Source organism: Vigna unguiculata, chromosome 10, assembly GCF_037176805.1.
Source record: "Vigna unguiculata cultivar grain cowpea cultivar isolate G323 ecotype 2 chromosome 10, ASM3717680v1, whole genome shotgun sequence".
NCBI classification, from domain to species: domain Eukaryota; kingdom Viridiplantae; phylum Streptophyta; class Magnoliopsida; order Fabales; family Fabaceae; genus Vigna; species Vigna unguiculata.
This window is the reverse complement of record NC_140801.1, coordinates 45,466,748-45,483,316: the sequence shown is the minus strand read 5'-3', so window position 1 is coordinate 45,483,316 and position 16,569 is coordinate 45,466,748. Positions and strand designations below refer to the sequence as shown.

Genomic DNA, 16,569 nt, shown 5'->3' with positions numbered 1-16,569 from the left:
TTCCAACCAAATATAAATGAACGTATTAAACTTTTACTCCTCTAAATCTAAAATTTGGGTTATTCATTATTAAATAAAGGGTTAAATATGTTTTTGGTCCCTCAAATTTCAATGAATTTTGAAATTAGTCCCTCATCAAAACTTTATACCAATTTAGTCCTTCATCTTTCAAAATGCGTGAATTTAGTCATTTTAACAAAATTTTGTTAAGTTTATCTGACGTTTCAAGCGCATTTCATGATAATATTTAAGTTAACATTGAAACAAAAATGTGTCAAAGAGTGTAAATAATTTAAATAATATCATGAAATGTGCTTGAAACGTCAGATAAACTTAACAAAATTTGGTTAAAAGGAGTAAATTCACACATTTTGAAATATGAAGGACTAAATTGGTCAAAAGTTTTGATGAGGAACTAATTCCAAATTTCGTTGAAACTTCAGGGACCAAAAACATATTTAACCCTTAAATAAAAGATAACATACTTTCCACAACAAAAGTATAATAAGGATCTGACTATCCACTCTAACAAGTATTAACTCAATTTGAGTTTTCAACCTACTTTTCACGAAGGTTGACTCAAACATAAAGAGCATAAATAGATTTAACAAACTGTATTACCAATACTCATCCAAACACCAGAGACCCACACTGAAAACTGGTCATAATATAAACAATAACAAATCAAAGAGAAATAATCTAGAGACGAAGGCACATTTGAACTCACCTGCGGACCACCACACATAATCCCTCAAACCTCTTCGCCAATTTGAAAAGCTTCACAATGAAATCACACTGAAAGACAATGCCTTTAATAGTTGAGGTACCTGGCACAACTCAATATACCTGGCACGTAGATTTAATTTCTACATCTTCCATCATGATAATTGTATGAAATAGTTATTTAGTCTCATTTTGTGCATTAAAGATTTCAGAGTAATTGATATTAGAAGTAATTAGTTTCTAGCTTAGCTTTTAAGTTCATCTCCTTTAGTTTATATACCTTTTCTTAGAATATTTATATCTCAGTTTTCTTACATATATAAGATACAAAATCATCATAACAAAGAGAAACCATCACTTATAAATAAGGGTTAAATATGGTTTTGGTCCCTCAAGTTTCAGTGAATTTTGGAATTAGTCCCTCATCAAAACTTTATACCAATTTAATCCTTCATCTTTCAAAATGCGTGAATTTAGTCCTTTTAACCAAATTTTGTTAAGTTTATCTGACGTTTCAAGCGCATTTCATGAAAGTATTTAAGTTAACATTGAAGCAAAAATGTGTTAAACAGTGTAAATAATTTAAATACTATCATGAAATGCGCTTGAAACGTCAGATAAACTTAACAAAATTTGGTTAAAAGGACTAAATTCACGCATTTTGAAAGATGAAGAACTAAATTGGTCAAAGGTTTTGATGAGGGACTAATTCCAAATTTTGCTGAAACTTAAGGGACCAAAAACTTATTTAACCCTATAAATAACTACTAAATTGAACTCATAGAAGGATCCAAAAAAAGAAACCTTAATTTGGTGAACATTAAGAATGAGCTTTCAAAAAGGAGAGCAGGAAGACAAGTAGCTAACAGAACGTTTGGATCAATCTATGACCCTGCATATAAAAAATATCAATTACTTCAATTATTTTTAAACAAGAAGTCGTGGAGATGAAAGCTTATTAAATTGAAAATATTCTAAAATGCCAGTATATTCACATGCTCAAAGACTGTACATTGAAAAGCCTTTTCTTTTTTATTGCTGAGTACACAAGTTTCAAACTAACTAGAATAAAAACATAACAAATATAAAGACGAAAAGGAATTTTCTTCTGTCTAAGAAAAGCATAATGCAAACTAAACTTTAAATGAAATCAAAAAAATAACATAAACTGAAAAGTTCCAACTTCCAATCATAAAAGCTGTTAATTTAATTAGTTCCAACTTATCTTTATGATTAAAACAGTGATATTTACTCTGAAAAAAAAACTCCACTCTTTCAAACTTCATTAACAAGTCTAATTAAATTCAAGGAAACTAAGCACTCTTACTTTTTTCTTTAAGAAACTAGAAAATCACAAACTAGCTATGTACCTAAACTACATATTCACACTTTTAATGCAGTAAAACTTACTTACTAAAAACAAAATTGGACTAGATATTGAAGCAGATTTTAAATTCCTGTATATGCACAATTGGAAGTAAGAAAAAACATGCAGGATTAAAATTCAGAATTAAAGAAAAGTGGAACAAGAATGTGGGAACCACTAAACCTGTTAGGAATCCTAGTGTGATTCTAAGTCCCACATTGACTAGAAATGAGAGAGTGGAACACTATATAAGAATAAAGACCCATAAACCTATTGCCTTAATGTTTTGGGTTGAGAGTGATGTCAATGCTTTATGTGGTTGAGTTCAGGTCTCATTGGTGTGTTATATCTCCCCCAACTAGCGAGTAGATTACTAGTAGGCTAGCTTTAACGGTATTTCTTAATCACTTTTCTCTACTTCCACCCCATCCTTCAATTTTCTTCTCAACATTCTCGAATGATGACATGATGAACACTCGAACTAGGTAAGAAAACAATAGCTCCTCCCCAGGGTAGATAAGATGGTGGCAAAAACAACATTCCCAGGTTCTAAGCCAGGCTCGAAAGTGAATTTGACAGGAGTGTCTGCGACATTAGAGGAGCAGTGAAGGAGTGTGAGAGTCCAAGACAGAGCCATGTAGAGATAGAAAGCGAAAGATGAATCAAAGAAGAACAACAACGGGGTTTCCGATTTCGATTGCGACTCCAATTTTAAGTCTCTTTATTTCGATATACTTCTTAATACTTATTCATTACATTCCATTATTTGTGCACAAAAACTATGGAGCTCATTTATCTATGCATAGATACAATACAGTAGTAAATTGGCACGATTAAATGGAAAGTAGTTTGTACAACTTTGAAGCTTTAATTTACCAATACAGTGATCCAGAAAACTCAGATTCGAATTTTCTCATACCTGTGAATTTGCTTCAGCCACTTGTCTATACATGTTCTATGAAATTCGTGATGGCATGGCACTACTCTCATGTGTTCTCCATCATCATACTCCACAAGGCATATATAGCATCTGTGAAAAAAAAAAAAAAAGATAAGCAGAGTTGAAAAACGTAAAATACCTCTATAGTATATGTAATACTTGCAGATACTGTAAAAGTGACAAGTTGCACAATTTGACTAATTTATAAATTCTTAACTTTTGAAATCTACTCTACAGTCCGGAATAGAAGACTGATTTTGCACTACCAGGTTGATTGATTAACCTTTTTTTTTTGTTATAAATATTCTAAGTTCTAATATGTTTGGAATTTGATATTCCTTTCTAATTATGGGTCCAAGGGATAATGATGAGGAATAATGGAGAATGTCCTTTTACTCATTTTCATTACTCAAATGTATAATTTAGAATTTAACCTAATGTTGAACTAACATTGAAATAAAATAATTTAAGATTGGACAAATCATCGTTCTAGATGTTATTGGATTGCAACTCCAAATATTCAATGTTTTGTTATTAATTCTCATATTTGCTCTCTTTTGGAATAGTAGGTACCCCGGAAATCGCAATTGAAATACACCATCAAGGATACAAGTCTAGTTTTTAAAATTAAGGGAGTGCTGACAGTAATTTACAGGTGCCGGAAACAAAAACTGAACACAAATGTAGATTTCGGCCTTGAAATATAGAGCATACCAAATCAAACCTCGGGCCTCAGGCAACTTGTTTGACCTATTGCTTCCTGCAACCCCACAGTTACTAACTGCATCTCTGCACTAATAGTAAAAAACTAAACAATCTTTCACATTGTCACCACTGTCCTTACTTCCATCACTGTCACTGTTACAGAGGAAGAAGAAGAGAGGAAGAATACTGCATAGAAAGAAAAACATTAAAACGCGAAAAAAAAATGCTCGTTCCGAAAAACGTTTTCCAAAATGTATTTTCTGATCCGGATCAGAATGCATTCAATGTGTGGTATTCCAGAAATTTTGTTTCAAAAGACATTGTATAGATTTTGGAAATTTTCTTTTTAAAATTTTATTATGCAAAGCTTTTACAATGTATTTCATATTTTTCCAAAAAAAATTTGAAAATTTTATTTAAAAAACCCTATTTCACAAAAATTGAGGAGTACACAAACTAAAGCCCCGACAGTTTCTTCTTAACTCCTATCAAATTTCTTCTTGTACTTCATTATTTCGAATTTTATGTTTCAGAATTCAATAAAAAATATTTTTTCAAAAAATGAGTGGTGTGTGTTTAGTAAGTCTCTTCCAAAAAAATATTTTCAAAATTAATTTAGTGAACTTCAGAGAAAAAAAATCCAAAATAATAGGGTGTAGGGAAAATTTTGATAGCATACAAAAAGAAATTGTACACACATATGATGCATGCATAACCGGTCGAGCGCAATTTTTAAATTTTGTTGTTTTTTATTTTTTATCGACAATTATTAATTATTAAATTTTATTAGTACGAGAGTTGAATTTACAATTTCTTTCGTCTCCGTTCTAAATTATATCAAACTATCTTTATTTATCTAAATGATTAGCGAAAGAGTTTATAACTAGCCATGATAAAAGTAAAAATTATTTCATCAATTAAATAAGTGAAGAATACTTTATACAACTCATGATTCTAGACGAATGAAAAAAAAATGCATTAAATTTAGCTTTATGCTCTCAACCATCTTAATTATTAAAACAACTAACATTGCCTACTCTCTTGTCTCTATTAATTCACATTAATTTGTGTAGGGAAAAGTTTTCCTTTAAAGCTACAAATAACCTAATCCCCTGTTTTCACAAACACAATGTCACATTTCTTTCTTTTTTCAATCCTACCTACCAAAATTTCATCAAATAAAAAAAGGTTAAAATACGTTTTTTTCCTAATTTTAGTCAAATTTTGTCAAAAAAGTCCTAACTTTTTTTTTCAAATAGGTTATAATTTTTGTCAATTTTGTTTAATTTGTTATTTTTTGTTAACATTGTTTAAATCATTAACTGCTATTAAGAGTGACTCTCACATGTCACTTCATGATGTTTTTATTATTTTTTAATTTTTTTAAATTTTTAATTGTTTTTAATATACACCTGTCAATCCACCAGTATGTCAATCCATGTTTAACATTCAATTTAGTCCTTATATTCGTTAGTTTTATTCAATTTAGTTCTAATTTTTTTTAACATAAATTAATTTTGTTCATTTTCAAATTGAAATCAAATTTAATTTTTATATTAAAATTCACATTTTTTATTAAATGTTTTTATATAATATATTAAAATTCACATCATTATAACTTTTATATAAAAAATAAATTTGTTCTCATCTTTCACAGGGATAAAATTGGTCAATTTTAAACAAAAATGGAATTAAATTGAACAAATATATGGACGAAATTAAATATAAAACATTGACTTTATTTTAACCAAATTAAATTGAACAAATATAAAACAAAATTAAGATTTATTTGACAAAATATAACGAAAATTGAGACTAAAAATATATTTTAACCAATAAAAGAAAAAACTTTTTCTATTAAATTACTTTTTAAACATGTACAAACACACTTACTCAATTACATTCATCCCGTTTATTACAAACTTTTTTTTCATGCACCAAACCCTAAATTTGACATTCCCCTCCATAACATTCAAAAAAACTGTAAACATTAAAAGAACAAATCAGAAGAAGAAACGGTGAAAGAGTCAAATAGAAGATTGAGAAGTAAGAGAGAGGACGAAGTTCTTAATATTTTGGGCCAAAGCGATAGCCTTAGTTTCATCAAAGATCTCCACAGCATGGTACCCGTCCTCCACGAACCGTTTCTCCACGCGCACGCCACGCGCCTCCAAAATCCTCGCCAACTCCTTCTGCTTGTCCACCAAGGGATCTCCACCGTAGCCGTTGATGAAACACGCGGGCAGCCGTCCGATCTTGTCTCCGTGAGCTGCATCCGCCGCCGTCGGATTGCAGTACACGTGGTCGCGATCCGCGCCCTCGGGGAGCGAGAGGGACCACATGAGGTCGTTAGCGGGTAACGGCAAGATACGATCGTTAACGAGACGGAGTTCGGAGTCAGAGCGCTGGGACCCACTGAAATAGGGAGCGTTCATCACGATTCCGAGGATTTTGAGAGGGGAGAGATCGTGGTCGAGTGCACGGAGCGCTGCAAAGTAGGCGATGTTTCCTCCGGCACTGCTTCCCATAAGGAAGCACTTGGAGAAGTCCACGTGGTCCCGGAGCCAGGGATGGGCCTGGGCTGGGTCACGGGCCTGATCCTGGGCCCAGAGGATGGCGTCGAGGGCGTCGTCGTAGGCGGCCGGGAGGCGGTGTTCGGGGCTGAGGCGGTAGTCCACGGAGGCGATGACGGCTGGGAGGGAGGCGGCGAGAGGGGCGCAGGAGTGGTGGAAGATGAAGGAGGAGGGGTGGTAGAGGATGAATCCGCCGCCGTGGAAGTAGAGGATGAGGGGGAGTTTTTGGGCGGGTGGAGGGTGCGGGAGGAAGAGGCGGAGGGAGGTGTTGGCGGCGGCATTGAGAGGGATGTCGACGGAAAGAGAGGGTTCGGAAGTGGGGGGTGTCGGGGAAGGAGGAACCGTGGGAACGACGTAGTTTCTGGTGAGAGAACCGTCAGGGTTGAGTTTGATTTTAAGGAATTCAAAAGGATCCATGGCGGATGAAGAAATTGAAGGTGCTGGTGGTTCTGACATTGTTTACAAGGTGCTTATATGCTATGAGAAAGAAAAAGACGATGAATAAGAAGAAGAAGAAGAGTTTAAGTGTTGACAGTGTGAAGTGAAGTGAAAGTTGTTATGTGCAGAGGCGGAGTTCTTCAGGGACAGGGTGGCCACAAAATTTTGATTATATATATATATATATATATATATATATATATATATATATATATATATATATATATATATATATATATATATATATATATATATATATATATATATATATATATATTTAAAATTTATTAAATTTTTCAAATTGCAGGTAATACATATTAAAAATTAAATTTTTTATATTTTATTTCTTTTGTTTAAACATAATATTTAATAAAACATAAAATTAAATATAATAAAAAATAAAAATATTTAGGTTTAATTTTTGTTTTAGTCTTTATTTTTATTTAGAAATTGATATTAGGATTATGTTAATTACACCAATAAAGCAAATCATTCAAATCATCCATATTAAAGTCTCAATTTTGATGAAAAGATCATTGATCTATTTCAAAAAATTTAAAGAAATTTATCGTAAAAGATCGAATTACATTAGTTTTTAAAAAATTGAGACTAAATTGAAACTAAAAAACATGGAGGACCAACTTAACATTTTTATTAACATTTTTAAACGAAAGCGTGAATTAAAAGAGTAATTAAATCAAATATTTATTAACATAATTTTTATTTTTCTTCTCGTTGTCTTTTTAGTTTTTGTTGTAATAATCTCCCACTCCCATATGTCTTATTTTTGTTTTTAAAGAAAAAAAAATTAGACATAAACTCATTATATTTCTCATTTATCTTCTTTATCTTCCGTCTCTTGTCTTACTTGATAATGAAAATATTATTTTTTTATCTCATGAGCTTTTTGTATATTATTTTTTGGGTTAAATATGTTTTTAGTCCCTCAAGTTTCAGTAAATTTTAGAATTAGTCCATCTTCGAAACTTTATACCAATTTAGTTTTTCATCTTTAGAAATGCGTAGATTTAGTCCTTCTTACCAAATTTTATGAAGTTTATTTGACATTTTAAACGCATTTTGTGATAATATTTGAGTTAACATTGAAGCAAAAATGTTTTAAACGGTATAAATAATTCAAATACTATCATGAAATGCGTTTGAAACGTCAGATAAACTTAACAAAATTTGGCTAAAAGAACTAAGTTCATGCATTTTTAAAGATGAAAGACTAAATTGGTCAAAAGTTTTGATGAGGGACTAATTCCAAATTTTGCTGAAACTTGAGGGACCAAAAACATATTTAACCCTTATTTTTGTATGAGTATAGAAAATAATAATAGTGTATTATGTATTTATAATAATGAATATATTTTTCTTTTAATAATTACATGTTTCAATTTTTTATTAGATTATGATCAATTTTTTTAGTATTATTTACAAAAAATATATATTGATAAAGAATGAAAAAATAAATTAATCGTTTAAGACTGATGAAAAAAGAAATTATTGACTAAAATAATATAAATTTTATCTCTTCACATATTTTGAAATATTATACTAATGATAAAAAATGTTCAGTTAGAGAAATTATGTTTTTAAAGTATTATATTATACTAATGATCGAATCTAATGATTTTAAAATTATATTTTTTATTTTTCTGACACTTTTGATCGAGATGAGCCATGGATTCTATGTGCATATTTTTTAGCACGTGAATTCATTGCATTCTTGGTGATAATAAATAATTAAAAAAATATCAATAAATCGTAATATTTTTACATTTATTTATCCTACACTTTATATGGTTTTGCATTAATGATGATGCGGTGCAACCTAGCAAAAGGTTACAAATTCTACAATCTCACCTGCACCTACATGGACCACTCTCGCTCATTTATTTCACACAACAAACATACTCCAAAATCTAAACATATCATTCTACATGCCATTGCCACAAAGAAACCAAAACAAACAATTTTTACGAGGTTTTGGCCCCAAAGATCAAATCCACCTACTCATTCTACATTGTTTGTTCTGTTCACATATCATAAAAGGAGAAAAATTAAACACTTACCACCACTCAATTCAGTTTTTTTTAATGGTTTGTAAATGATATTTATTTATTGGGTCTCGTTAATCCGCCCCTACTGATTAAAGTAATTAATATGAATTGAATTCTATAAAAAAATATATAGGTAAATGTAATATTAAATTAAATCTGATCTAATCATCATAAATGTAATTTTATTTTATTTAAAAGATAGAAATGTTCATAATTGTTATACATGTATGTTTCATATTTTATCTAACGTTCATCAATAAAAGTTAAAAAATAATTAAATAATAAAATAACTATGTTTTATTATTTTTAAAAATTAAATATAATTAAATATAAAGAAGTTTAAATTAACAGTGCAACCATAAAAAAATAGTGTTAAATATATACAAAATTTATAAAAAAGAAACAAAAATAAAATATTTTAATAGAAACTTTAAAAATTTCAAAGTCATTATCCTGTATCGATAAGTTATTGTCTAAAGCCTTTGGTGTCGGTTTTAAAGCCTAAAAAAATGCATTTGGAAGCACGTTTATCAAGCTTGGTTCGTGCAGCAGTAAGCGTGGAAGCATATGCTAAACAACCAAACATGCGTAACATGTTTAAATCAGGAGGACTGCCATAAAGGAGTTCGTAAGGGGATTTATTTTGAGACTTTTTCCCCTGTTGTGAAATTAACAACCGTTAGATTTCTTCTTGCCATAGCTGTCTCCTCTGGATGGTTTCTACACCAACTAGATGTAGATAATGCCTTCTTACATGGGGATCTTCATGAAGAAGTTTATATGCGCCCTCCTCCTGGTTTTCAAGATTCATCTTCCAAAATGGTTTGTAGATTACACAAATCGTTATATGGATTGCGTCAAGCCAGTCGACAGTGGAATGCTAAGCTTACTGATGCTTTAGTTGCTTTTGGTTTTATCCAAAGCACTACTGATCATTCTCTTTTTACTCATCGCCAAAACCAATCTTTCACAGCTCTTTTGGTTTATGTCGATGACGTTGTCTTAACAGGAAATGATTTAACTCTCATCATTGAAGTCAAGCAGTATCTTCATCATCACTTTCGTATCAAAGATATCGGTGAACTTAAATACTTCTTAGGATTTGAGGTTGCTCGTTCCCACCGTGGCCTTGTGTTAAACCAAAGAAAGTATTGTCTTGAAATTCTTTCTGAGTTTGGCCTTACTGCTTGCAAACCAGTTGACACTCCTTCCACTCCTACTGTCAAATTAAATCCTGACACGGGTGATCTTTTGGATGATCCCACCAGTTTTCGAAGATTAATTGGAAAGCTGATATATTTGACTAATACCCGTCCGGACATATCCTTTGTTGTTCAACAAGTCAGCCAACATATGTCTCAACCACGCCAACCACATCTACAAGCTGCTCTTCGTATCTTGAAATATCTCAAAAATGCTCCTGGACAAGGTCTGTTTTATCCTGTTATCAACAACAATCGGCTTCATGCTTTTTCTGATTCCGATTGGGCAACTTGCAGCACTACCCGTAAATCTGTCACTGGTTATTGTGTTTTTTATGGAAGTTCTCTCATCTCATGGAAGTCTAAAAAGCAAAATACTGTTTCCCGCAGTTCCACTGAAGCTGAATATCGAGCTCTCGCTTCCTTAGCATGTGAGATTCAATGGTTGAAATACATCACTGATGATTTAGCTTTAACAATCCCTATGCCATTTCCTGTTTTTTGTGATAACCAATCAGCAATCCAACTCGCTAAAAATCCTTCTTTTCATGAACGAAGTAAACATATAGAGGTGGATTGTCACTTCATTCGGGCAAAGGTTCTTGAAGGTCTGCTCATTCTCTCCTATGTTCCATCTAAGCATCAAATTACTGACATGCTTACGAAGTCTTTGTATCCAACGTCGTTTCAGCTCAATTTATCCAAGATGGGTTTGCTTAATATCCATAATCCATCTTGAGAGGGGGTATTAGAATTTATTTTCTGTTAAACAATATTTTGTTTTCTTTATACAGTTGTTTCTGTTATAACAGCACACCTATTCTTTGCACAGCTGTTTCTGTTATAACAGCACACCTCTTCTTCTCTCTCTTTTATCTTGTATATAACAGCACATTTACAATAATAAAAGTTGAGTTGATCTTTCATATTCTCAAGGCTTCTTCAATTCTTTAGCCATGATTCTGCATCGCTAATAGTTACTTAAATTTCTAAAATACTTGGTGTATGAAAATTTTCTGGAAGTATCATCCGAAGTAAAATTACTCTGATTCGCTTCTCTAATGAACTTCTTTTGTTAAAATCTTCTTTCCTTCATTGTCAAGATTACCCAATTTCTGAGAAAATAAATATCCAAAGAAGGAATTAACTGTTCTTTGTCATTGAAATATTAATTTCATTTTCACTTACACAACTTTCATTATACAACATTTTATTTTATGATATAAATTTCCATTAAAGCCTAACTTTTCAAAAATAAATTTATTAAGCGCTTTATATAATTTAATTAAGTCTTCCTGTTTTTCTTTTTTTTTTTTCCTTTTCCATTCCTAGATAGAGTTTTTTTAGAAAGTATATTGTGAAAGCCAACTAAATAGTAAATTCAGACAAGAAAAAAAAAACACTTAATTTATTAGGAAAAAGACCAGGAAAATTAACACGTAGAAAGCAAATCAAATTGAATACTGTTTACATTGTCATGCTAATTCCAAGAGCTAATTAACTTTTCTTGTAGTATAAATTAAAACATTTTAAACAAATAAATTAAAAAACTAATATAAAAATTAAAACAATTAAACAATCAATAATAACAATTAAGGAATTAAAAATAACAAATGTAAACATTTAAAAATACCAATGTGAAAATATTTAACAAAGATTTGAAAGGAAAATAATAAATTGTTAAAATAATTTATAATTTTCTTATAAATTTAATGTAACTTTTTTAAAATAAAATATCACATTTCTAAATTCGGTACTGTAAAGTACTTTTTTATTTTTTAAAATAAGTTAAACCACAATGTTCAAATTTATTCCGTCAGATGCCATAGAAAAGATGTTAGTATGTGCGTGTTATTCTTTCCCGATTTTTCTCCCTTCTATGTGGAAAACAAAAATTGTACTTAATACAATTTAGGGTTAAGTATTTTTTTTATTCTTGAATTTTGATTTAAAATTGAGATTCGTTTCTGTCTAAAATTTCGATAAATTTAGACCTTTAAACTTTAAATTGAATGAATATATAGTCGTTTTAACTCAATTATGTTAACTTTGTTTGACGTGTCAAACATGTTTCAATTTAGTATTGGAGTTCTTTACATGTTTGACACATTCCGGTTCAATATTTGCTAAAAAATACGTTCGACACCTTAAAAATAGTTAACATAATTGGGTTAAAAAGACTATATTTATTCATTTTTAAAATTTAAAAATCAAAATGTATTGAAGTTTCAAACAAGAATGAATTACAATTTTGGATCAAAGTTCAGAGACTAAAAACATACTTAATCCTACAATTCAATTACAACCTTCCAAACACAAAATATCTTTCAATAATCTAAACCCATCTTTTTTTCATGTTTTTGTTCTTAATTTCATTTTTGGTTTCTAAATTGTATTTAATGTTTTTTTTTAATCAAGTTAAAAAAAATGCAAAAACACATTTCACATATACTGAAACATATTTATGTGTGGTAACTGGGATATGTAATGTGTAGTTGGGTAAGGGCCTATATGTTCCTAGTATAATTTTTCGCTGGAAAATACTATTAAATAAACACGAATACTCATGAGTTTTATTAACTGCAATAAAAATAAAAATATCAGCATGAATTGTATTGAAATAAAAATATCTACGTTTAGTTTGGTGAAGAGATATCATCATTAAATATCTACGTTTATGAGATGAATTTCATGAGAAAAAGAGAATCTCACTCTAATTATTTTTGGAGTACTCAATTTGTTGCTTACTTATTCAAAGCTATTGCACTCTGCTTATTTTGGAATAAATGTAAATTATTAGGAATCTTTAAGGGAGGACCTAAATTTCTGTTTTCTCATATATGATATTTTTTCCTATACACATTTTTTTTTCAGGGAATGATTTAAAAGGTAAATTGATCTTCAAAATACTAATTAAGTAGGAATAAACTAAAAATTAAACTAAGAGTCTCAAACATGGCAAATTTGCTTTTGAATAGCTTCCTTATAAACAAGTTTCTATACTACTTAATTTCGATGAATAAACCTCTCCCAATTATAACACACACAAATTATAAAAAGTTTATTTAACTTGTAAAAAACTTTACCATTATATATTCTTATTCATTTGTTATATTAAGTGTTTATTAAAAACATTATCTAGAGTGCTTCAGTTGTTATCTTATAGATAATTCAATAATCAGAACTTGTTTCACTTAGACATTTTTTTATACGATTTTATCATCATTTTTGAATTTGAATCCTCGATAGGTCTAATAAAAATATATCAGAGAAGAACGCAAAATAAGATAGAGATAGCAAATGCCACAATCTAGTATATTGATAAGTCAAGCGAATATTTGTCACAAAGATGTTAATCTTTGATAAGAATCAAAATTCTAATCAAAAACCAAGAGAATCATCTTTCAAATAATGCAAATGCATATATATGACTTAAAAGTGTTTGTATCAGTTTTTGGTACCTCTATATATAGGTACCTAAATTTAAAAAAATCTGAAATCCTACAAAAATGTCCGAGCCCAAAAACATAAAAACATAAAAAATTTATAAAAGAAAATTCAAAGTCCAAAAACATAACTATTTTTCCTAAAAATTATCCTTCAAATGTTTTCCAAACCATGATCTTCATATCTTTTAAATTTTCAGTTGCTTGTAACATGAAAAGCCTTTGAATAGATTTGATCTTCCAATCTCTTGTTTCATACCTTTGTCATAGATTATTTGAATCATAAATTTTTCATGTATGAAATCTTGGGATAGTGTTCTATATTTTTTTCAAACCAAAATTGTCAAGCAGTGTTAAAACATGATACTGGCATTTGACAATGAGACAATAATTTCTAAATCGTGTGTTTGATTATAAACTACTTATAAAAATTCTTATCAGAAAAAATAGGTTACATCGGAAGAATGAGACATTTTTATATGTTTATTTAATCATAAATTATCACATGATAAATCGGTTGTTTTTTATAATAATCAGTTAAATATTGCACTAAAAGTAATACAGGGTATAAATTATGGACTTTTTCCATTTGTCCGGTGACTTCCTAATTTGGCATGGGTACCCTGTATAACTAAACACTTATATTGTCTGATCAATTTTACTCTGCTAATTCTAATCATTTTAGAAGTTTTTAGTTAAAATTCTTGCATTCAATTCAATCAAAAAGGATAACAACCAAAATCTAAAAATTTCATAAGACCAAAATCTCTGTAAAATTTGACTATCCAAGAAATAAAAAGGAAAAAAAAATATATATATATATATATAATAATAATAAATTAAATAAAATATAATATGTCAATAAATAATATTAATCATACATAATCTGTCTTACTAAGACATAATTTGTTAATCAATAATATTATTAAAACATAATTTATCATAGTATTGTCAATTAATTATCTCAATAATTACACGTACCTTTTCAGAAGAAATACACATTTACTCACTCAATCTGGTATATTGTTTTATACTCGTCATATTTTCTTCTTTTATTTTTTACTTACATATGTATTAGAGAATCTTCTAGAGGAAATTTCTCTAATTTTACTTTCCATGTCATCCTAAACGACCTATACTCTTTTCCGACAAAAAAATGTCTGGTTTTGAACTTTTAAGTTTGACGGTTAGCTAGTAAATTTCGGTGAAGGTTATTTAATGTAGTTTTGTTGTGTTGTATTAAAAAGTTTATTATTTTGAAACTTCTTTAAGTGCAATTAATAAGTTGTACAACTATTTTCCCTTTCCTTATTCAAATTTGATTTCATTAAATTATACTTAAAACAAAATATCATAAACTGAAACTTCTACTTTCACAGGAAAATAATAGCGACTGTAAACATTCATTTTTCTAATACATTACCATAAATATTCGTTCAACTCTGTCCTCGTTTAAATCTGCATTTGTCCAAACTTATATTTGAAAAAGAAAAAAATTTGAATTAATAATTTTATAATTTTATTTAAGAAAGATTTTTGTAAAATCATTTGATTTTGTATTTTGTTATATATATATATATATATATATATATATATATATATATATATATATATATATATATATATATATATATATATATATATATATATAATAATAAAATAATAAGTTTTTTTTAACATATTTCTTATATTTCATATTTTTATAATTTAAATTATTTTTAACATTTATAATATTTTATATTATAATTATATTATATGATTTATAATATTTTATATTATAATATAACGTTTATAATTATAATATAATATTTTATATTATAATTATAATATTTCATAATAACTTTTATAATATTTCCTATACATACTGAATATTACAATCGTTATTTAGTAAAAATGATAACGAAAACATAATTGTATATACCCAGTAAACAACCAAAAAGCACATCTTACCTTTTTCCAAATTTTTTGATGTTTAACTTTATAGTTATCATGTTATCATATTTATCGTTGTTTACTTGGATAATGTTTTTTATTTTTTAAAATTTTAAATAGCCTAAAAATAACAAAGACCCCAACTTTGATTTTTTTTAATAATTTTATGAAAGCTAATTTATCATATTAATTAATGAGTTAGTAATAGACTACATTGATTCAATATATACGTGAAAAAAATTAAAGAATTATATAACTCTTCTAATATGATTGGTATATGTTTTACATTCGAGTCCTATTGTTATTATAAAATACTTGATATATGAAATAATTATCAATTTTAAAATTTTCATCAAATATCAATTAATCATATCTTAGTGGTTATATTTTCCATCTAACTTTTAAAAGGAAGACAAAGAAAGGAGTTAAAACTTCCTCCAACTTGGACCATCAGCACCTACTCGTCATGTGCAGTTTTCCTTTATGCACTCCCATAATTTCTTTATTATTTTTATGAATTATTTATTTTTAATATTCTTTTAATATTTTGAATTAATTTAAAACTGACTAGTTTAGAATTATATTTTTAACTTTTAAAAATATTTGAATTTTATAAAAGTCTTAATCTGGAAATCTACTCTACAGTCCGGATTAGAGGACTGATTTTGCAGTTGATTGATTAACTTTATTTTTTTGTTATAAATATTCTAAAAGTTGTAATATGTTTGGAAATTTGGTATTCCTGCCAATTTGCTATGTGATGATTATGGGTCTAAGGGATAATGGTGAGGGATGATAGAGTTTTCATTATTCAAATGTAGAATTTAGCATTTAAACTAATGTTGCACTAACATCGAAAATAAATCATTTAAGAATGTAAAGATGTTATGAGTGTTATATATTTATAATAATATTGAAAAATAAGAACATTGCTGTTGCAACTTGAGCAAGTCTTCTTCATTTTTAGGATGATGTATGTTCTTGCAACGAGATTTCTTTTACAGGTTGATCATCCATTTTTTATGGAATATTATTTTCCATACTAGGTTTAGCATGAATTTTTTTTAAATTCAGCTATAAATAGGAGCTTAAATCCTCTTCCAAGATATAACATTTCTCATCTCTTCTTATTTTCCTTATTTTCTCTCTTCTCTTATATCCTGGGTTACTTACTCGGT

At 28.8% G+C, this 16,569-nt stretch overlaps 1 protein-coding gene across 1 annotated transcript; it reads right to left on the bottom strand.

The window, feature by feature from the left end:
- Positions 1-5,610: 5,610 nt before the first annotated feature.
- On the bottom strand, positions 5,611-6,882 carry LOC114167414 (putative carboxylesterase 8). Its single transcript, XM_028052501.2, has one exon. The coding sequence runs from the start codon at positions 6,761-6,763 to the stop codon at positions 5,762-5,764; it is 1,002 nt and encodes a 333-aa protein (XP_027908302.2). The 5' UTR covers positions 6,764-6,882; the 3' UTR covers positions 5,611-5,761.
- Between the last annotated feature and the right edge of the window lie 9,687 nt (positions 6,883-16,569).